Source organism: Calypte anna, chromosome 1 (assembly GCF_003957555.1).
Source record: "Calypte anna isolate BGI_N300 chromosome 1, bCalAnn1_v1.p, whole genome shotgun sequence".
NCBI classification, from domain to species: domain Eukaryota; kingdom Metazoa; phylum Chordata; class Aves; order Apodiformes; family Trochilidae; genus Calypte; species Calypte anna.
Genome location: NC_044244.1, coordinates 15,563,096 through 15,586,073, shown reverse-complemented (window position 1 = coordinate 15,586,073; position 22,978 = coordinate 15,563,096). Strand labels below are relative to the sequence as shown.

The window sequence follows — 22,978 nt, the reverse complement described above, 5'->3', positions numbered from 1 at the left end:
CCTCACTGCAATTCTTCCCATCTGCAGAAGAGGTTTTTATCCACTTGTGCTTTGAAATTACAAAGAGAGAGATTTGAGCAGAGCCCTTGCTTCCATGGAGAAGTTGTTGGTTTAATCAGACCGAGTGAGAAATGTTTGCTGGGGATGCATAGCTGAGGAGAACAGAAGCTTTTGTGGGGACCCAGGGGCTCCCTTTTGAAGTGGGTTTAGTGACGTAGAAGCATTTCTTGGGGTAAGCACTCTGCTGTTTTCTTATTCTGTACAAAATACATCATTTATTTGAAGATTGTGCCTTAATGAAGACCAATGCTGGAGCATCCCATGACTGCAGTTAGGTTTGTCTGGCACTTTCATGGGTCTTTAAGAAACCTGTTTATCATCCTGTTTGCAGCTGGTTCCAGATGGGAAGGTAGAGATGCCCATGGATGGGGAGTGAATGGGTGACCTGGCTTCCTGTGCCCAGGCTTTGTGTACCCCAATGCTGGTAGGCATCTCCTCCTGCCCAGCAGTGCCTGTCCCTGCCACTGCAGCCACCACTGCAGTGCACTGCAAGATGTGACTGCTGGCAGTGCAAGCCTGCTGGGAAACTGTCTCTTAGCTGCAGACATTTAGCTATGCATTAAGTTAGTATGAAAATGTAAATGATATTAAAACCCTCTCCCTTTAAAGTTCAAAGAGGCTAAAAAATTATCACAGTAATTAGGCAATAGCTTTGATTATATATGAAAAGAGATCAAGTTTTATTAGAGGTAGCAGAGCCCCTAGCCAGCTAGTCTGTGTATCTATCTGGTGTAGCTATCTGGAGTGAGGTTTTTCACCTGAACAGGTCTGATGAGTGCCATAAGACATGCAGTCTCTGTGGACATTAGCATGAAATGGAAAGCTGCCTCTTCAACTGGAGTTCAAGAGCTGCTGTGTGCCCAGCCCAGAAGTGGCAGCAGGGTGGGCTGCTGGGCTGTGCACCCTATGAGGACCTGGGTAGCCAAGGGCTGGTGATGCCAGGCAAGGGGTTGGCCCTGCATGTGACATTAGGGCAGACTCAGCTCTCCTGCCAGGCATGGCCAGGCAGAGGAGGAGTCTTGTTAGACCTTGCTAACAAGGAAAACCAGGAGAGGTTGATGGAAATATGCAGAGCTTGGGAAGGAAAATCAATTTTCGTTTTAACTAGCAGGGAAATCTCTGTCAAAAAAATGGTCTGGAAGGAGCTGGTTGTTAGCATGCTCACACCATCTTCCCACATATTGTACTTCTCCCTAAGTATACCTGATTCTTTTGCTTTCTGCTCAGGACAGGGACTTGTTTCCACCTGCCCTGCCTGCCTTGCTGCTGCTGTATCCCTGCCGGCATCTCATCCCCCACAGCAACTATATCCTGTGTGCACCAGCTACCCAAACAGCAAGTCAGTGCTGTGGGAGGGTGTTAAGGGAAGTTAGGTGCCATTTCATCCTTCCTGGAGTCAGAATTCAAGATTGCTTATTCCTGCCAGCAAGTCTAACTTGCCCTACTTCCCACTGTCTGGAAATACTCCCCCAGACTAGTTAGTGTTATCAACCCAATTAACATTTCAAAATTCTCAGCTTGCAGGCACTGGTTTCAAAAAAGCTAATGGCAATCTTTTACAGTGTTAAGCAATCCAACTGGCATCAATTTGTTCTTAATCCCCTGTTCAAGCTGCAACCTGAAGTATGTTTTTTTCTTTTCAGCATTGTGTATGGAGTAAATAATCCTGAAGAGCCTGGACTACATTAAAGATACTGATCCCAGAATTAGTTTATTGCTTTTACTTTTAAACACAGTGGGAATTCACAGTTGCTTTATGCCCAGTTTTTCCTCCCACAGCTTGGGTCTTTTTTTAGCTGTCTGATATAGCTGGTTCTGTGAATGCTGCCAAGAGGGCCATAGAGTGAGAGCTGCTGCAAGTTGCAAGCCTGAAGTCTTGCAAGTTGCAAGTTGCAAGTCCCACTATCCACCTTCCCCAGGTGTCCCAGATACCTGTTTCTGTCAGTATGAAGAGATGACTTGTCTTGCAAAAGAAATACATGAAAGCTTGACTTGAAGCATTTTTAAGAATGTCTTCATCCTGTGAGCACCTAGAGGTGGCTTTTCTTGGGGGTATCTTGTCTGGACAGACTTGTTGGGATCCTTTGCTTGCACTGGTCTCAGCATCATTTCACAAATGCAGATCTGGATACCGTAGCCATGGGGCAGGCAGCAAGCTGGCAAAGTTGGCATGGCCACAATTCATGTACACACCCTGTGTACTGGATGGGCTGGGACAGCCCCTTGTGTGCTCTGAGCTGGCACAGTGGCAGCAGGACAGTGCTGGAGGTATTGTGGTTCATGCTAATTCAGGGAGAGCTGATCACTGGTGCAGTCACATAGGTACTCTGTGTCTATTCACTAGCAATCTTCGAACCATGTACTAGTTAATCCCAGATACCTTCTTTTCCCCCAGAGACCTGCTGTTCATGGTACACTCTCCTCCCTTGTAGATCAGTCTGGACCGAGCCCCATTGCCAGTGTTCTTGCATACCTCAAGGGCTCAGCTGTTTTCTCTTTCTTGCCCTGTGTATCTAAAATACCACCATAATACCACCTAACATATCTTTCTCTTCCCCCTTCCTATGACCATTCTGAATCTTTTCTTCAAGAGCTGCTGCACAACCATGGCCAATGTTTTCAAAACTGAGCATCTGCAAAAAGCGGACCGCATCTGCTCATATGTCCTGACAATATAAAGGTGTTGAGGTGTGGATTCAGACACCTGATTTTAGGAAAAACTTAACAATCTTTACAACTTAGCCCATGTAATCCATGTAGAGGGCTTCTACTGTCCACATGCTTGCCCTGGTCATCCCTCATTCTTTGCTTTCTGCTCTTGCTGTCTTTACTTTCATCCCTCATGCTTTTCCTAGATAGATGGTTGCTCTTGTTTGGGGCTGCCAGGTCAGGAGTGCAGCTGTGCTCGAGTGCACTGGCAGGGACTCAGGGAATTAGGCTTTAGACCTAATTTTGGCTGGGAGCAAAGCCCACTGAAGTCGATGGGACTCTTCCTGTTGATGTAATGGTTTTGGAGCAGACTTAAACTTCAGTGTTTTCAGAGCAGTGGTTCCAACGTGAATCTTTGGCATTGTATGAATAATAGGTAATTATTTTTATATATGCTTTCCAGAGCCCACCACTTGTGGTTGCAGTCAGTGCTTTTAAATGCTCAGAGCTGAGACTGGCAGCCTGCAATGAAGGGGCAAAAGCAGCAAGATAAGCTTCATGTGGCTGAGGAGTATAATTTCCATGTCGTTTTATCCAACTTAATATAAAGGAGGAATTGCTCACCAGCAGCATTTCTGATCCCAGAGCTGGAAGCCTTTGGCAGTATCCATTAGTGCCTAGAAGTGATAGGCTTTTATACACAATACATTTATGATTTTTAAAAGGGAAGTGATGGAGTCTATCTCACATGAATGTTACTTTTCTGTTATTGCACCATTTAATTTCACTTTTCTCTAGCAAAAGAGAAATTAGTTTTTTCATCTGTTCTTACGACAACAGATCTTCCTTAGGGGCAAGGTAGGGATGCAAGGTAGGTGTTTGCCACTGCCCATCTCAAAGGCCTTTCAGAGAGCTAAGGCCTGCACCAGTCCCCACCTCCTTTGCCAAGGTGCCCTGGAGGCACTCAAACTGGGATGGCGTTCACAGATTCTGTCCTAAAACACTATTCCAGAGGGGCTGCTCACTAACTGAGAAGACCCTGAGGCAGGGTCTCTGTACATTCACAAATATGTGTATTTTTTCTTCCTGGTAATGTTTTCTGCTGTTTTGGCAAAGCATTTTACTTAGGTTCCCACCTGCTGTTTTCTGTGCTGGTTACTTTCTCTCACAATAGTTTCTCTGCTCTATAAGCTCCTGTACTTCTCAGTAATGTAGAAAATATTTTAAGGAGTTTGTCTTTGCTCAGAGAGTTCTTACTTCTGCTCATAGAAATGGAGCTTTGTAGTGCCTACAGCAGTGGTTTGAAGGGGTGATACTGATACACTTATATTTTATGTATTTTAAATCTGTTTCCATGGTGGTGGAAGCACACATGCTAGGAAGGGACTCAGCACTGCAAGGCTTCCTGGGGCAAGCAGAAGTTTAGTGCAGGACTGTGTTGTAGAATGCTCTCGAATGTTCCTGAAAGGTAGGGGGTGTAACACCTTTGCCGTGCCCAACCCCATGTTTGAGGGGCCAATGAGATCGGCCCATAATTCTGTGCTGCCTGCACCAGGGATTCGCTGTGCTACAGGTAAACACACCGGGTGTCCAATAATACATTATATTGCTGTGTGGTGGCCGGGGTGTGGTCACAGAAACACTATATAAGTGAAAGTTACTGCTCAATAAAGTTGAAGCTTGTTTATCAACCATATTGGTTGCATTAGTTTTCCCTCACCGTTTTCCAACACGACTGTACCTCTAACTTCTATGGACATCAGCTTATTTTTGCTGCTGTTTGATTTTTGCTGCTGTTTGCTCAGTGTGAAGCATGGTTTGAGTTCCAGCTCTGCTCAGGCAGCCAAGTATTGCCTGCAGTCTCCATCTCTGTGAGCTGATGCTAATTACATGCTGCTACTGTTCAGGTGGCAGAAAGTAGTCTGGAAGTATGGCATCCTGTCCGGAAGCAATGGGTGATCGAGGCACATTTGGGAAGCAAGAGGTTATTTGAACCTATGGAGTGTCCTTGTTCTATATATTGCTAGCCAGGGGGTTTGCATGGTTGCCATGTACTCTGACATCTGTTATTTCCAGATGTTTTATAAAGCAGAATCAGAGTAAATAGGGGTTGGGATATTTATGAAAGAAAGATCTGATGCTCGAGTATGTATATAAAATAGGCAGCTTTCATAATAGTCTTCCAAATGTAATAATCAAAAAAAGTGTACATAATAACCAAAAAAAGTGTTAATTATTTTATTTCTGCCAACTTTAAAAACAAACAAAATAACCTTTGTGGCTAAGTGCTGCCATTGCCAAATACACATTTCAGTTAAACTTTGACATGTTTGTTTACATTTCTAGATAATAAAATTCTTTGGTTTAATGGACTGCTGGAAGACAGAAAGCTGAGGTTAAAGTTTCAGATTTGATTTGGTTTTTCCTAAAGCGAAACAATGAAACAGTGACTATCTAATAAATTCTTAGTTATTCATGAGTTGTAGAGAGGCCCAAGCTTTTGTCAGCCTTACTGTCTTCTTTTGTCTTTGTAATGCATCAGAGTATGTGCTTGCTATTAAATCTTTTAATTGGTTTGATAGAGGATGAAGATGAGTAGTCCTGTTTTTAAGACGCTTGTTCAGCAATGACGATGACACAAAGACAACAGTCTGCTTTGATTTCTACCTTCTGGAGATCTCTTTCATAGAAAGCATGAATATAGTAGTAGTGCCAGGATATAAATTCAGTGTGTGGGGGCTGCATTTGCAATGTACACCTCTTCTCCTGAGTTCCTGCCTGGCCATTCAGAATCCCCTTTGTTCATACACTGATGTGTTCATTCTCAAGAATCTTTAATTTTTAACCTTTTCACCTTTTTGTTTTGGTTTGGTTTTGGTTGTTTTTTTGGTCTGGTTTGGTTTTTTCATTTTAATAAGCTTGGCTGCCACACATTTTGAAAGATCCTTTCAAAAGGATCAGGATATTTATGTTCAGGATATTTATGTTGCCTTCATCACCCCAGAATCTCAGCACTTTAGCTGCTGCACCCATTGCTTCACAACATTCATATGTGTGCATTTATTCCCACTTTACAGAAGAGAAACTCAAGGACAGAGTGACAAAAGCCTTTGGTATAAGAGTCTTAGGAACCAACCCTGCAAAAGGACAGACTGAATCCTGTCTTCTGCTCAGTCTGTCCGGCATTTCCCTTTTCTCAGACTGTCCAGGTGGAAATGGCCTGGTCTGCTAGGATCCAGGTTGTCCTCTTAAGCCTATCTTAGCAGGATGCCTGTGAGTCCCATCTGCCAACAGGGTTCATGTTTTTAGAGCTCTTTCAGGAAGACTCCTGCATCCAGCCGGTTTGCTGGAGCCAAGCAGATGATGGCTACGAGCACCAGTGACAGATGAGCCTTGCATACTTGCCTGTCTTCATCTGTGCAAAGGTCTGCTCCAGAGTGAAGTGTAGCTGGAGTTTCTCCTGTACAGGATCACTTGAAGGGTGTTTCACACCCCTGACTGAAGACATCTTGCATCTGCCAAAACATGATAGGGACTTTTTAGAGCTGTGTCATAAGACCCTTGAAAAATCAGATTGTTAGAGCCTTTTTGGTGGAGTAACAGATTGGTGGTGTGTATATATCGGGTAGCTGCATATGGTAGGCATGTCAGAGAGTGAAAGGCCATAAAGTTTTACCACTCCATAAAACAGTACTTCCTAATACTTTTTTCCTGACATTTCTGGCAATAAACATTTTAAACTTTCAAGGGGTACTTCTGTGAATCTCGGAACATGCATATTGCTCTGTACATAGAGCTTGTCTAATAAAGACAAGGACAACATTTCCACTTTCTTTTTTGCACTTGTTCCAGTCCTCAAAGTGAATGTTGTCTGTTGAAAGTAGAATAGACACTAACTTTGTCCCATAAAACCACAGATTGTTTCAATTTTCCACGAATTTCTGGATGAATAGCTGATCAGATCCCGTGATGCTGCTCTCAGACCCGCTGGTGATATGAAAGAGGTGCTTGTCCCGCCGGCTGTATAGCTATGCCACTCTTTTGTTGCCTGTACTACAAATGCTCAGCTCCTTTTTTACTCTCTTTATTTATAATGCTCTGCAACAGGGCTGCACAGAGTTGAACTGGCTTCTAAAGCCTGGCTTCATTTTGCAGCTATATGTCTGTGGCTGGTTTTCTTTTGTGCTGCCTGTGGAACAAGGAGGCTGTGTGGTATCTGACACCGGGCTTTTTCCAGTGATTTATTAACTGTGTCAGAATAGCTGTTGTGAATGCTGGGAAGCTCTTGCATATTGTGACAGTTGATATTGATTATGACAGTCTGTAGACTATAGTGCGTCGTCAGACAGTGGATTGTATTTTGTCTTCTTACTATACATACCATGGGCTGTAGATCATAGTGTTTTCTTAAGAAAAGGACCCATTGTCCAGCATTCTCGCTGGTATGAGAGAACTTCTGTAGCATATTGTGCAACAAATAGCAAAATAGTTCAGGCATCCTATGGGATAAACAGGCAAATGTCAGTCCCCTGTCCTGTCAGTCAGGAAAAAAAATCTAATAGTTCTGCTTCTAGCCTTTCAGGGAAATAAGCTCTGCACTTGACATAAGTGGGTAAATTAGTCTGAGGATGTCATTTATGAAAACACAGTGCATCCTGCATTGTCTGTTGGCCAGAAATCCATAGACCACGCAGGAGGAGGAGATTGCACTGGGGATTTTGGCCACCCATCATTTTTAAAAGTTGCTTTGGGTCTTGGTTGAGGCTGAAAATACAGGCTTCTGGAATGAGTCTGAAGAAGGGGAGATAAAGATTTATGCAAACTTGGGAGAAAGTGAAAAGTGGCATGTGAGCCTCTGAGTGGCACATCAGACAGATCACCCCAAATAATTGCTTCTTCTGAGTGATTTTAGCTAGGGGGTAGTTAAATAGTGCATGGGAAAAAAGATTTTTCTGTTTGCCTAAAAGCTGCTTTGGTGTGGACAAAAGTGAACTGCTGAGCTTTTACAGATAACCTAAGGACGATGAGGGAGTCAAAAGCCATTTGGTTAATTATGCTGCTACTATGGTTTTAGAGGAAATAACTCTTCCAACAATAAATTTCTTTTTAAACCAAAACAGTGCTCAAGGTGTAGCAGTGACAGAGAATAGGGAACGAGCCATTCTGATTTTTTTGTTCTTGGAAGACCTTTTCTAAGAGACCATAATAGGTCATAAGCTTTCATTTTGTAATATAAAAGCTTAGGAAAGTTAACTTTAGCAATCTATTAGAATTTTGATCTCGCACTGTGTTTACATTGATTCAATGAGTTATTCAGAATCCATTTCTGCACCTTATTATTTAGTTGATATAAATGTAATATCATTTCACAAGATCACTTGTGAAATGATTCTTTCTGAGATACTTTGGGCTAAGACTGAGGCACTAAGCTGGGACGTGGGGGGACTGGATTCAGTTCTAAGGCCCTCTGTGAGCCTGATGTTGGCCACTCAAACCAGTTCATCTCTCATGAGATGAAGTCTCTTCCATTTCTTGTTGTTCATTTATGCTATGAGATCTTTGAGAAGGAACATTTCCTATCAGAAGTCAGTCTTGATCTCTTCTGGGATTTCTATATGCTGCTGTACTACTAAAGATATTTTCTGTAATGTGATCTGTATTTTCTTTGTGAGTCCTTAATGTTTGCAAGGAGACAGAATTAAACTAAGTGGCTTGGTTTCAGTGATGACACAACTTCCCATTCCATGATCATATTGAATTTGGATTAATTATAGCAGTCGCTGTGTCAAAATTATACTTCATAATGTTAGAGTGCTCTAAAGTTTGTTATTCACAGCACTACTGTCAGCCTCAGGGTTTACTGAGATTTGACAGTGGCATCTCTCAGTCCAGTGTCAGGTATTCGTGCTCTATTTGTATATTTATGGGTTTTAGCCACAACAATAGCAGAAATGCTTTAAGGGAAGGGTAAAATGGAAGATGTTCTAAGTATCTGCTTTTCCCTACAGATGTTATTTCATTACTTTAAATACTTTTTTCATATTTTCATAAATTTTTTGAAGAAGTTATGTGTGAGGAATGAAGTTCAGTTGTTTAAAAGTGAAGACTTGTTTCTTGAGGTGACTTTTATCTAACACCCTGGTCATAATTCTTTGTGCATTGCTCTATCTGTCCTTAATCCTGACACTGTGCCTGGAGTAGACAATTTTGATGTTGTGCTGTGCAAAATGACCATCTGCCAGCACCAGTTGTAGACTAGCAGTGACTTTTATCAAGATCATTTCAGCTGCTATGAGAGGCCCCTTCCCCTTGGCTTCACCTTGGCCATCCTGGGATTCTCAGGCTGTCCATTTGTTCACCAGCCCTTGCCAGACATTTGCCTGGGATGTTTTCCAGGTGTTCTGGGCTCTTCAAGACGTCTCTAGTCCTTTGAGTTGATTGTTTTTCTGAGCAAAGGCATTGATAATTGGTTATCACTGCAGAAAGTGGATACATTTTCCTCTCCAATCCCAGTGCCTTGAATTGGCTCACATGCCTTTTCTCTTTCCAGGAGACTCTGGGAGCCTCCTTATCGGTAGTTTGAATCCTGCTCTCTGACGTCTCTGTTATCTTTCTCTCTTCCTTCAGATGGTGTCCACAGTGTCACAGCAGTCTGTACCCTGCGTGTCACCATCATCACAGATGACATGCTCACCAACAGTATCACGGTGCGGCTGGAGAATATGTCCCAGGAGAGATTTCTTTCTCCTCTCCTGTCCCTGTTTGTGGAGGGGGTGGCAACAGTGCTGTCTACCACCAAGGATGGCATCTTTGTTTTCAACATCCAGAATGACACAGATGTCAGCTCCAATATTCTGAATGTGACCTTCTCAGCTTTGCTCCCTGGTGGCATTCGAAACAAGTTTTTCCCCTCCGAGGACCTCCAGGAACAGATCTACCTCAACAGGACCCTGTTGACCATGATTTCCACACAGAGGGTGCTCCCCTTTGATGACAATATCTGCCTGCGTGAGCCCTGTGAGAACTACATGAAGTGTGTCTCTGTACTGAAGTTTGACAGCTCGGCCCCGTTCATCAGCTCCAACACGGTTCTGTTCCGACCCATCCACCCCATCAACGGGCTGCGGTGCCGGTGTCCCCCCGGCTTCACGGGTGACTACTGTGAGACAGAGATTGACCTCTGCTACTCCAACCCCTGTGGGAGCAATGGGCTGTGCCGGAGCCGGGAAGGGGGCTACACTTGTGAATGCTACGAGGACTACACTGGTATGTGTTTATCTTATCTTTGACCCATGATTTATAAGTTAGACCATAAACCAGGCCAGCTCTGTGTCAAGATGAAATTGCTGACATTCTTAGTCAAAGGGAGAAAAACTTCCAGTGCTGCCTTCTGGTTCAGAGGAGGCTTGTGAGTGTCACACATCACTCCGGGTAAGTCCTGTATGTGTGGTGCATGGTGGCAGGAACCATGCGTTGCTCCAGGCCATGCAGGGGGCCAACAGCCGTTGATGGTTCAAGGTCCCAAGAAACTGCAATATTACACACTTATTGGAGGTGCTGAAAGTCAGGTCCACTTTGTATATGTCCAGATAAACTTCAGAAGGATAGAGCTGCTTCCAGGCCTGTCTCCAGCAGCCTGCTGAGGAGCATACTTTGCCTCATCATGGATTTGACAGCTAAGATCAAAACACTGCTTCTCAAATACTCTTGAGAAGTTACGGAAGAATAACCAGATGAATGTGTTCTGGTGCTTCAGCAAAGTCAGTGAGATTATTTATGTATTTGAAATTGCACACCCAGTTAAGCATTCCGCACTGACGTGCTTCCACCTGTAATTTATACTGAAGGTTCAGCTGTGTCTTCTGTGACCCCCACAAACACACGTTGAAGCAGAGGGTGTGTTACCAGTGCCTTTCACTGCTGAAGCTATAAAAAATTGAAAACATAGACCATTTGAGTCTCTATGTAAAAAAAAAATTCAAATACTTTTGTATACCCACTGGGCTGATTCCAGCACTGTAAGTAGGAGTTTCCTTCACTTTCCTTGGGTTTTGGCTCAGGTCTGTAATTAAAAATGGAATGGTGGAAGACACCAGAAGTCAGGCAGCGGCAAGTGAGCTGGGATTTCCCCAGAAAGGGGGACAGGAGATGCTCCCCAATATAAAAGCAGAGCTTCAGGCAGCAGGACCCTCCAAAGGCTTAAAGTCTTGCCTGACTCATGAAGCCCTAGATAGAGCTGTGAGGTGGTTGGCATGTTTGGTCTTCATGATGGAGAGATTTTCCTGCCAAGTTTCTTATGTACGACTTCCACAGTGAAATACATTATAAAGTCCATTATCCATTACATACAGTTAATGCAAAATACATACAGCTAATGAAAAATATATGCAGCATTGGGCATCACAAAATAGATTTCATGAGCAGTTGATTTCATTCTACATGTTTATGTGCTATTATACTGTAAAAAGGAACAGTTAGAAGTAGCAAGTTTCTTTAAACAAAGCTACGCCTGTAAATAGAGGTAATTTATCCATGTCTTAGGTTTTGGAATGACATGCATTCCTGCATCGCATTTTGAGCCTCTCCTGCTCTATCAAGAAAGCTCTGGAGAAAAAGGCTAAATAATATTTTAGCATTAAAGTGAATAATCTTATATTAATAATTGATAAACATGTTTAATAATTAACGCTGTATTCAGAACACACTAGACATTTAGAAGAGAGACACCACATTATTCATACACAAAGATTTCATGTGTAACTCTATTTTCAGTGCATAGTTGTTGAGTTAAAAATTAACTGTCCTGCTGCCAGGATGTTAAAGTGATCAGAAGTTAAGGAGTGAGCACTGCTTATAGTCTTGCCATCTTTAGTTTTCAGAGTTAACTACGGTTCAGTGAAACACATTGTTCTTTGGTAGGGCTATTCAGCGGTGAATCTCTTCAGGCTGGCCAGGGGAAAACACACACAACCATGATCATCAGGGTTCTGGAATCCCATATCTTGTAAATGGATACAAAGATTATTGACTGTTTCTGTTTTGTTACTGAATCAATGAAGCAGAAATTTAGTTTGTACTCTGTGGTTGTTTTATGTTATATTAATGCCTTTAGGCTCCGTGCTGCCTGAGAATGTTTTTTTCTTCAGACCTGACTCACCCCCATATGGTGGTCATTAGTGGGTTGATTTTCATCCCATTTACAGAACAAGGTGGAAAATGTTATCAACAAGTAATCTATTACCAGAAATCTTTTATGATGATGCATTATTATACCTTGTCCCAATCTCCCTTAAGAACTTTTATTCTACCTATGATTTTTGTCCTTCTTTAAATACATTCATACCCATTTGCAAGTTCAATTTGTATCTGTTAATCATAATGCTGTGTTTTTCTCTTGGATTTAAACATTTATTGTTTACAGTGATCTAGATTTTATATAATATAGAAACAGCATAGGTTGTTTTCAACAGCAGCAGTATGCTGGGACATTCTGCCATTACTGAAATGTTACCATGGTATTAGCTCGGTATAGTAACATACCAGTATGAGGTATTTATGATTCTTTGAATTAATTATAAAAGATCAAATATGAATGGCAATAGTCCATGAAATGCAGCCTGCTCTGTGAGCTCTCATATTTTTATTTCCCAATTAAGATCCCAAATAGAAAAATTATTACAAGAAAATACTAAGATCTGTCGTCTCTCAGGGGAGATACGCTGCAACTCGATGATAAATCACTACACAGTCGTAACCCTGGACTGAATTTATCTGGCTGGTCACCTGTTAAAAATATAGCATTTATTTCCTGTAGAAGATAATTATGTCCTATCTTTATCAGATGGAATTTCCCCCCATTTTTCCACCCCCGCTTTGAAGCCCTCTATTTGTTTTGAAGTAATTGTTAGTCATTTACACATGATGAAAGTTTCTCTGTCTTCAGGAGTCTTCTGTTACGGGCACAAAGGTAAATTGAGCTTCTGCAAGATATTTCTGAAACCTGATTACTGGCTAGTTTAGGTGATTTGGAATTAGCTTCACTTCCTGTGATGTAAAGACGTGAGTGAAGAAGGATGTGTATTTTAATGATGTTTTTCTCAGAATAGTGACCTTTTGACTTCTTTTCTTTATGTACAAGTTAGTGTAGAGAAGTGAACAATGTACACACTAACAATCGTGCCATTGATGTTAGGGCACTGTGTATGGCTGAAGGGTTAAAGGCTGTAATTTAAGTTAAGCAAACAAATTTAATGAACTTGAACACTGTGAAAAGTCTGTGTTAATTTTCCAGCTTTATTTCATGTCTCTTTGAGAGCTGCAGAAGCATCTAAGATGAATTGTAGGTGAAGGTGTGGACAGAGGTGGAATTGTTTGTAAACCCCATGGGAAAACCCCTGAAAAGCAAATGCATCATGTCATCCATGCTGGTTTTGGAGGCATGGTTTTCACAGTGGCTCCTGAATGAGCTGTACTGCCAGTGCCATCCTGATGCCTCCTATAGGATATACCATTGCAGCAATAAGTTGCCACTTTTTGGGTGTGAATTCCCGTGATTCCTGCCCTGCTGTGAGCTGGTGCCTCCTGCTATCACTGGGTCCTCCCACAGCTGTCACCACAGTTCATTGCCCTCCATCCTTCTGCCCAGCAGCTGCTGCAACTGCTCTCCTCTACAGTGTGCTCCCAAAAAGTAAAATTTAATTTTCACAGAACAAAAGCTCTCCAAAGAAGAAACCCCCCCCCCCAATCTTTGAAATAAGAAACATATTTAAAGTTCCCACAGTTCTCCTTAGCACAGGGCATTCTCTCTGCCTCCTTTGCTACCTAACCCCTAAAAAGAAGCGATTTCTAGTGAAAAAGATCATCAGAGTTTCCCATATCCCCTGCATCTCTCCTTGCATTTCACTTCAGAAAGAGGAGAAATGGAAAAATCTTAAGTGGTTGTAAATCTTCTAGTAATCAAATACATCAATTAGAGAACTTCTACATGTTATACATTTTTCCTCCTGTGATACCACATTGTCATGAGAAATCATAACATCTAACTTGGCCACCATGAATTCTGACTTTGTGTCATGAGAAGGTAATTATACCTGTTTTCACAGCATCGTGCCAGAAGTCCCTATTCATATTGTTTTGTAAGTTCTCAGCATTTGGCTCTAGCAAACACATAGCAGTAGAAATGAATGTGAAGATTTGCTTCTGTGTTATCTTTACTTATATTCATTCTTCAGATAGTAATTTCCCAGCTCAGTCTGATACTGGATTCTCATTTTTCAGGCCAGAGAGATTTATTTGGGAGAAATTCAACTTTCAAGTAGAGAAATCTGGCAGACAAGGTAGACATAATGAGTGTTTTATCTTGGGCAAGAGAGTCTGAAATTCCACTCTCGATTACACTTCTGCAGCTCTGCTGGAGTGGTGGGATTACAGGTGTGTGACAGCCAAAATCCTCTGCAGCAAACCTTCATTCAATTCTTTTAGTTCCTTACTGTATCTTTAACTCCTTGTTTTAACTTAGGAAAGGCCAGGGTTTTGCAAAGGCAATGCTGAACGCAGATTGTCCTCACAGCATCTTGGGGCTTTTCCGACAGCTTTGAAACTTCCAAACAGCTGTGACCAAGTTTGTCTTTGCCACAAAACACCGGATAAGAAATTCTGTCATTCACCAAAACTGCCACAAATACAGAGATATTGTCTACAGTATAGGACGTCTTTGTGGGTCATCTGTCTGATGCCCAATTCAATTCTTAAGGCAATGCAGTGAAAGGCACTAAAATCTTTTGCATCAGTGTCCCTTAGTCTTCAAAGTTACCCTGCTGCAGGATTCCAGATTCACTTCCATAATAAACGTATAAAATAGTGTCAGGGTCTAATACTGTTAAAAATAGTACATTCATTTTCAAGAGTTTAATTACAGTATAAGAGTGCTGTGTGATTTGCACCATTTTCAGAATTATCTTTCCCCATTGATGCAAGTCTAAACAATTTTTTATGAATTTTTTTTGCTGAGTCTGGATGAGGCAGAAGTTGAATGCTGACTGTCAGCCTTCAATAACTTTGTCTCTTGGTGCTTTAGACGAGCATACTTGGTTGCCTTTCCTTGCAGCTTCTGTGTGGCAGTACTGGAAGAAATCTGGTTGCACCCCAGTGAAAGTCTGTATAACCTTGTAAGTCTGGAATTTTTTCTTCTTTTTCAGCAGTGCTATGCCATGCTTTTGTTTTATGTTTGTTTTGTTTGGTTTTGCTTATAAGATTAGTACTCTTATCATCACGATTAGTAGTCCTTAGTTTTGTTCTCTGCACAGGCATCCCAGTACAGTCTTTTCCATCAGTCTTCAACTTTCTCTGTCTTAGCAGCATGAATTTTTTGTGAGGAAGGCCCTCTTCTGCCTTTACTGACTAAGGAGGCATCTCCATTGGTGTAGATCTGGCAAGCTGTGTCCCTGTGGTTGGCAGTAGTTTTGTACAGACCAGTACTTCAGTTTCCTCCTGCCCTGTGGCCCCTTCCAGTCCCCCTGGGACTTTGCAGCATTTTGGCTGCTGGCAAAGACCCTGAAAGTAGTGCAATTGATGGTCCAGAGAAGAGCTTAACTCCTCCAAACATTTTTCAGAGCATGACTGGTGCAAAAGCTGGAAAAGCCTATCCTTTTCTCCCTTTATGATCTTCATCACTCAGCTATGTACTGTGAGACATAGCATCTCATAAATTGTGCTCTCAGTGCTTTGAAGTTTCCCCTTATGACCACTGCATTTAGCCATGCCAAAAAGCAATGAACCCCAGATGTCATCTCATGATCTGACTTGGTATCTAAATATATAAGGAATCCATACAACCTATTCTTTGCAATTAGCCATGGATAATAAGTCTTCCACTGCATTTTGAGGAGTACATGCTCCATTTGAATAGCACAGCAGTCAGTTGTGATTATTTACTTTTCTCTCTCTCCTTTTAGCATGATGTCCCTTTTGTGTCATGAATTCCTAAAAATAAGTATTGGTTTTGGATATTCAGACTAAGAGGTATCAGCTGGCAAAATTCTTGCTTTTGAGGTATATACATTGTTAGAGAACTATGACTTCAGGTCATTACAAGCTGTACCTGTACAAAACACTTTTCCTTTAAGGATTGCTATGGAGTCTGGAGGAGTTACTAACAACAAAGGAAGCCTTTGAGACACCCCTTTGTCCCCCCCCAAACAAGGGGATGGGAAGCTGAAGCACAGCATTTTCGTCTCTTCCAGGTTCCACAAAAGCTGTCAGCAGCAAGTCCAGAGCAGCTGAGGCAGCTCTTTTGCACTATTTCTGGACTGCCCACTGTTGGAAACCTGGGAGGGATCCTTGTGAAAGACACTTCTTTCCTGACACAGACTCTCAGCAGAAGCTTGTGTGCCCACTTGCCTGCTCTATTTAATTCAGAGATTTATTATGCATGGGTTTTTTTGTGGCAAGGCTCTCTGTTAATGCATGCAGGAATGAGGTCAGCGTGCCACACTCTTATGGCTGGAACCAGTGATGCTGGTTTGGACCAGAGGCTATAGCCCAGATACCACAACTGCATTCCTGCTTGCTCCAGAAGATAACTGAAACAATAAAAATACAGTAAAGTTACCTGAAGCCTATTAAACTTTTAAATGTTGTCATATTTCTGTTGATTATATTTCTGTCCAAGTTACCAAGTCACAGGAGGTGAATGTTGGAAATGTGGAGTTTCTGTCAGGTTCACAGGACTCACTGAAGAATTCTACCCACTTCTGTAGATGGGTTTTTATCTGGAGGAAATATCTTTCAGCTAATCTTCAACCTATGCTCACCTGTCAGGATGCAAAAAGCGTTTTCTAATTGGATTACTGTGGTGTTTTTGTTGACAGTTTAATTCTGAAATTCTGTAAATGGCCTGCAGCCTTCACATCAATCTGCTGTGCCTTTTCCTAAACATAAACAGAGTTTTATTGCATTACCCTCATCCTGATGAGCATAAACCAGCTACTGTTTAAAGTTCAAAAGTTCTCCCAGTCATGTATGAAAGATCCCTTGCCCCCACCCCAAGATGCTGCATGTGAGACGATCTTTGATTCAGCTGAACTGAAGGTGAATGGTGCTGGGGGGGTTCATCTGCCTCTTCTGGAACCTTGTGTCTTACCCTCCTTGCCTGTGGAAATGCTTGCACTGATCAAAGTCCTCTGCTGTCATGTGGAAACCTAGCTACAGACTTAATGCTGTGTTTGCTCTTTTTAATTTGTTCTTGAACTGTTTAACAAGACTTCTGTTGTTTTCCTGATGCTCCCACAGTGCTTTGTAAAAACAAGCAGCAGATCACATACGAGTTTAATCACCTAGCCCTGGCTTCAGAAGCTACCTTAGAAATTCAACTCAAGTATAGGTCTAGGAAATCACCCTTACTGATTACAGCTTATCTTTTTTGGCTTTTCCTTGAGGTGTCTGTGTGGCTGGCCTGATCTCTTCATTTCCCATTCCCCTTGCTTGTCACCTTCAGAGTGTGTCACTGATGCTTTAACACTTTCTCTCCTTTTGTTGATAAATTCAAGTAGCATTATATGAACTTGGGCAATAATGTGTTTGATGATGGTTCAGTGCTTACAATTACAGTGCTTACAATTTCTACACCGAATTGCTATAAAGCCCTTGATGTCTGTTAGATTGCATTACAACATGGGGAGAAGTTGGGTTCTTACTTGTGGGCTGTGTGGTATGAAGTCAAGGAGGTTGCAGAGAGAAGAGCCCTGTGAGCACACACTACACTGACACTATTGACACAAGCGCTGCCCTGGCTCTACCACAGAGGAGGTTTTTAATATGGAGCCCTAATTCCAGGTATATTTGTAGGGTCATAGGAGAGTTTGAGTTGGAAGGGACCTTTGAAGATCATCTAGTCCAACTTCCTGCCATGGCTAATGTTGGCTTCAGTTTCTTTTGTTAAAGTCACATCTTGTTAAATCTCTGATGTGAAAATAACACATTTGACTCTGAAGCTGTGCCAAATTAATCTCATGTATGCTGTCAGGCACCTGGCTTTACCTGAGCTAGGCAGACTGCTAACCTGGCATACATACCTCTGGCACCTGACCTCTCCTTCTCACCTCTTGGCAAGAAAATGTCCTACAAGTATGAGCTTATCAGTTAGCGGTGTTCAATGTGAGAAAGATAAGTTTTGTGCACCTCAAGTTCTCTGTTGGCATTCTGGTTAACAACAGACCAGTCAAGATTTAGGATTCCCTTTGTGCTACTTGAAATCTCTTGTATTGTCTTTCACCTGTTGTACACATATTCCTTTTTGACTTTCAGCAGTTTGACTTGTACAACTTTTCAGCTGCTGACTTGTACTTCTGATTTTATATTGATGGGATTTTGGTTATCACACACAAGTGGGAGTTGCAGTTCTCCCAGGCTTTTTGAAAACCTTTGTTAGAATGCATTTGCTTATCTTCATAGGTATAACATGAAAAAAGTAGAAGGTGGAGCACAATTATACTAAGTGGAGTTACTTGATATTATAATTTTTAAGTACACATAAAGCCACTCCTAAATGGCGTGGCTAAGTTCCCACACGCTATCATAATTGTGAGCATATGTATACTTTGCAGAACATTGATCTGAAAGAAAATAAAAATGCTGAGGGGTTTTTTAATAAAAATATTTTAAATAGCAGTTTATTAAACAATGGCCAACTTCTTTGTGACCATAGTTTAGATTGTGTTTTGATTTATTTAGCCAAGTTGTGCCTTGTATAATGTAGGACTTGGGGTGTCAGCTAGGTTAGCTGGATAAAATTTTAAATTGTATATAAGCCACACAAATGCATTCTAATGCATCAAAACATATACTTGCTAAGTGTCAAAATAGCCCACATATTATACAACCCTTTAAGTGTTTTGTTGGGCTTTTTTTGCCAATGGATATGTGCATTTGTTGTTTTTTCTTACTGAAAACAAGTCAGAGGAAAATGAGAAGAGAAAGAGGGAGAAAAAACCCTACCACTTCCTTGGAATTATCTGTAAGGAAGATATAACAGAGACAGTATTTTTTCCCAAATGCCTGATGTTATGCTGTTTCACAGAAAATCAGAGACGAAAGCTAAAAAAAGAAATACCAGGAAGGCTGGAATTATATTTTAGTTCTTCCAGACAAAAAAGTAAATCAACTTCCAAGGAATAAGATAACAGGGATCCTTTCCTCCTGGCTGTAAATGCAAAACTGGGGGAAAAAATGGGAAGCCCCCTTACAATTCAGTAAGCCTGAATGATGAGAAATACATAATTCCCAAGTTAGACATTTTTATTTTATTAGTAAATAAACATCAGGAAGGTGGCAGGAAAGCCAGTTGGGTGCAGAGATGAGTGTATCAGGATAATGTCCTGTTTGGGAAGAAAAAGGTATAAAGTAGTTTCTTGTGTGCCTGTTCTTTGTGTTGTAATGATTGAAAGGTTCGGCAGTTGAGCACCAGACTGAAGCACTTGGCCTTGAACATCAAGATAATTACAGTTCTGCAATACAGTTGTGCAGAGCGTGGTGGGAACCACGACTTCATTGTTGTTGCAAATGTTCTTTTGTTTAGAGCATCATGGTTCAGTGCCTGCATCCCAGACCCTGCTCCTCCTGGGGCAGGTTTTGTTCTGTAGCCCACACTGTACGGTGCCCTCAAATCACAACTTCCTTAGCAGTCATGGGCTCAAATTTTCTACAGTTTCTAAAAAAAAAGATGAAGATACATTACTTCAGCCTTCTTCTCAAATTCTCCATAGCATATGAGAGCTACTATACAGCATATTCTAATATAGTATTTAGAAAATATATTTTAATTAGACAGGGCCACCCAGCTTCCAAGGGGTCAACATGCTGATGTGCATTTGTAACAAATATTATTATGGAGATGAGCTGGAGATTCTGTTAATAATGAAATTATTAACAACCTAGATGGTACAGTAAAGTATATGAACTCTAACAAGACTGTAACCATTTAAAGCAGCCTTAAAATGAAACTATACTTACGCAAAGGCTGAATTTTTATCTACTTAACTGTCGTAATGGGAGTACAAATTGTGGGAGCTGGCTGGATTTGTTTTTGATGTGTTTAAAAATTTTTTTAAATGTGTCTTTTTCATTTCCAGCTATTCTTTGATTTAAAAAAAATAAATAATTTTGAGATTTTCTGTGTGAGTTGTGTGAGACAATCCAATGCCTTTTTAAAGAGTCATCTAAAAAATTCAGCTTCACTGATGAAGTGGCTTTTTGTTTTCAGTTTATGTTTACTGACCTGTGTAGAAATTATTTTTAAGACTACTAAAGCATAAGATTATGGGATTATATTTTTGACCCTAATCGGTTTAATTTGACAAGCAAAGAGGTATTTTTTATTTTTTCAAAATTTCTCTTCAATGTATAACAGAGGAAATTTGATGAGCATCAGATTGCTGATGCCAAATTTACCTCCTCCCTCAAGACAAACCTCTGAAATCATATGATCCATAATAAAGTTATACAGTACTTTAAAGTATAGCTTTCTTTTGAGCTAACAGTTCTCATCTAAAAGAAAAGTGGAAAGCTCTGAAATCCTAGCATCCTAAGATGTAATTACAGTAGTAGATTATTTTAAGCATGTTTTCAGTTGCTTTATTAATATCTTATGGCTACTCTAAAATTCTTCTCACTAGTAAGCCATTATGCTTCTTTCCACCAGAGCTTCTGGGACCACCTAGGATGTTAAAGAGCATGACTTGGTTTGAGGGTTTCTAAGTGCCATCTTTTTTACTGTAGTTTAGGATCATGCAGAAAATGTGAGAGTGAGATTTTCCAGTGAAAAGTTCTGTTTTATGGAAAATACAAAATGCAGAGTCATCCTTTAATGGAAGTGTGTGGAGTTAACTGCTTGTGTAGTTAATCCCAGGAGGCTGCTGGGGACCAGGACAGATGGTTTCTTCTGTCCTTTGTCTCTTGCTCTGAGCTGAAACATCCAAGTCTATAATGGCTACATGGAGAAAACGAAAGAGGATTTCAGTGGAATAAAGCCTGAACACTTATAGAGAAAACAGTGACGTTTGCCTCAGAAAGGGAGACCATGAACTCATTTTCCCCATACTCCTGAGACCTTTTCTTTCTGCCTTTCTTTCTGAGGTCAGTTATTTGCAAGTAGGTTCCCTTTTTCAACTGTTACAAGATGCTAATTTGCTCAAAAACAAGTGCTAGAGACTTGCCCTCCCCTATGAATTTGGGAGCAGGAGCTGCATCCCTTTGGAGTCCTCCTGTGTGGAAAACAGCTTAGGGGAAACAGGCAGAAAGTGAGTGGGGTGCCTGACAGTGCCTGAAAGCACGTTTGGTTTTCCAGATCCTGAGTTCCTGTTGATAAAAGATGTTACTGCACACACAGCCACCACACCTTGCTTGCTTTCCTCAGTCACATAAATAGTTTGTATTTTGAAAAGGCCAGTGTGGGGCCACGATCACTTGTGGAAAAACAGTTCTGGGAATTTAACACTGCCTAGGAAAAATTGGAGCTTTGTGTGATGAACCTGTGTTTTTTATATTCTGAGCAGAGGCACACCGAGTCTATGAGTGCTTTCTCTTCTCTTCTCTTCTCTTCTCTTCTCTTCTCTTCTCTTCTCTTCTCTTCTCTTCTCTTCTCTTCTCTTCTCTTCTCTTCTCTTCTCTTCTCTTCTCTTCTCTTCTCTCTTCTTTATCTTTCCTTTCCTTTCCTTTCCTTTCCTTTCCTTTCCTTTCCTTTCCTTTCCTTTCCTTTCCTTTCCTTTCCTTTTCTTTCCTTCCCTTGCCTTTCCTTTCCTTTCCTTCCCTTTCTTTGTCTTTCCTTTCCTTTCCTTTCCTTTCCTTTCCTTTCCTTTCCTTTCCTTTCCTTTCCTTTCCTTTCCTTTCCTTTCCTTTCCTTTCCTTTCCTTTCCTTTCCTTTCCTTTCCTTTCCTTTCCTTTCCTTTCCTTTCTCTTTTCCTTTCTCCTTTCCTTTCTCCTTTCCTTTCTCCTTTCCTTTCTCCTTTCCTTTCTCCTTTCCTTTCTCCTTTCTTTTCCTTCTCACTGCTGCCCAGGGAAGGAGGTGGGAAGGCAGGTGATTCCCTGGGTAGCTATCCCTGAAGTGCCTGCAGGGATGCAAATATGGACCAGACTGCCAAGGCTGTCCCAAAGGGAACACATCTTGCAAGCCATGGTGGCTGCTCCAGCTTTCAGTTCCTCCTGTGTGCACCTCCAAGGGTAACACTCCTGGAGATGAGTCAAGGGGAACAGAGAGAAGAGGGAAAAAGTAAATTACCAGATGTATATATAGTAACAGTAAAGAGTGATTGCAGCTCTTAAAAATAAATGGAGAGAGGGATATTCCTCTGTAATATAAGTATGCTTTGCAGAGGTGTGTCCTGCTTTTACACCTCCAGGTTCCTTATTGGTTTTAAGGTGGGATTTTTAGGGAGAGATTTATTCCAAGTAAGGCACAATGCAAATTGCAGACACAGCGACATAATCTAATTTGGGTTTTATCTTTGACATCTACAGTCATGTTTTCCCCCATTATAGAGATAAATACATTCAGAGATAAAGCTTAGGTTTTTGGAAAGCACTGCTTTATCACCATATCTTACTCCAAGTAAGTGCAAATTGCATTATGATAAATTGTCCAACATATAAACCTGCCACAGAGTTCAGTATGAACTGGAAATTCTGAGTGTTTTATTTTCTCAGTGTGGATTTGTGCTGTGTATAGGCCTGGGTCAGACAGAAGCCTAAAATATCTCTAAAACTTCAACTTACAGGTCAAATGCAGAGGGAGATGACACCCTTTGAGGGCACTGTAGATTACAACAATGATTCAGTAATTTACAGAGCTTAGAGATAGCTGTAAAATGAGCCCAGAGTAAAAATTAAGACATTATCAAATTAGCCATTAGATCCCATTGAGCAAGAATTGTTAATAGGCAGCTGTGGCAGGCTGAAGGCATGGATGTTTTCTTTCTTTTTCTTCTTCACCACATCTAACACACAACAAAAAAGTGCCTTTCCTCAACGTTTCCTTCTGAAGCCTGGAGGTGATTATGTCCAATGCTGTGGAAGCCAGCAGCAGGGAGAAGCCAGGCACGTTGTATGACTGAGTATTTTTGTTCCTCAATGAATATATGAGGAAGAGGCCACAGGTATTAATATTAAAGACTCACTCGTGACTTTGTGCTCTGTTTGTGCAGCACTGCTGGAAGCGGCATGAGAGGACAAGGTCCAGTGACCATTCAAGTGCAGCATCGATCATCTTGAGAACATACTC

The 22,978-nt window shown here is 41.3% G+C and overlaps 1 protein-coding gene across 1 annotated transcript in view; it reads left to right on the top strand.

Annotated features, from left to right (window-relative positions):
* CELSR1 (cadherin EGF LAG seven-pass G-type receptor 1) overlaps positions 1-22,978 on the top strand; it is a 162,355-nt gene that overhangs the window by 58,088 nt on the left and 81,289 nt on the right. The window contains exon 2 of the mRNA XM_030462972.1: positions 9,337-9,975. Coding sequence (XP_030318832.1) covers positions 9,337-9,975 — 639 coding nt within the window. The remainder of the gene's footprint in view (positions 1-9,336; positions 9,976-22,978) is intronic.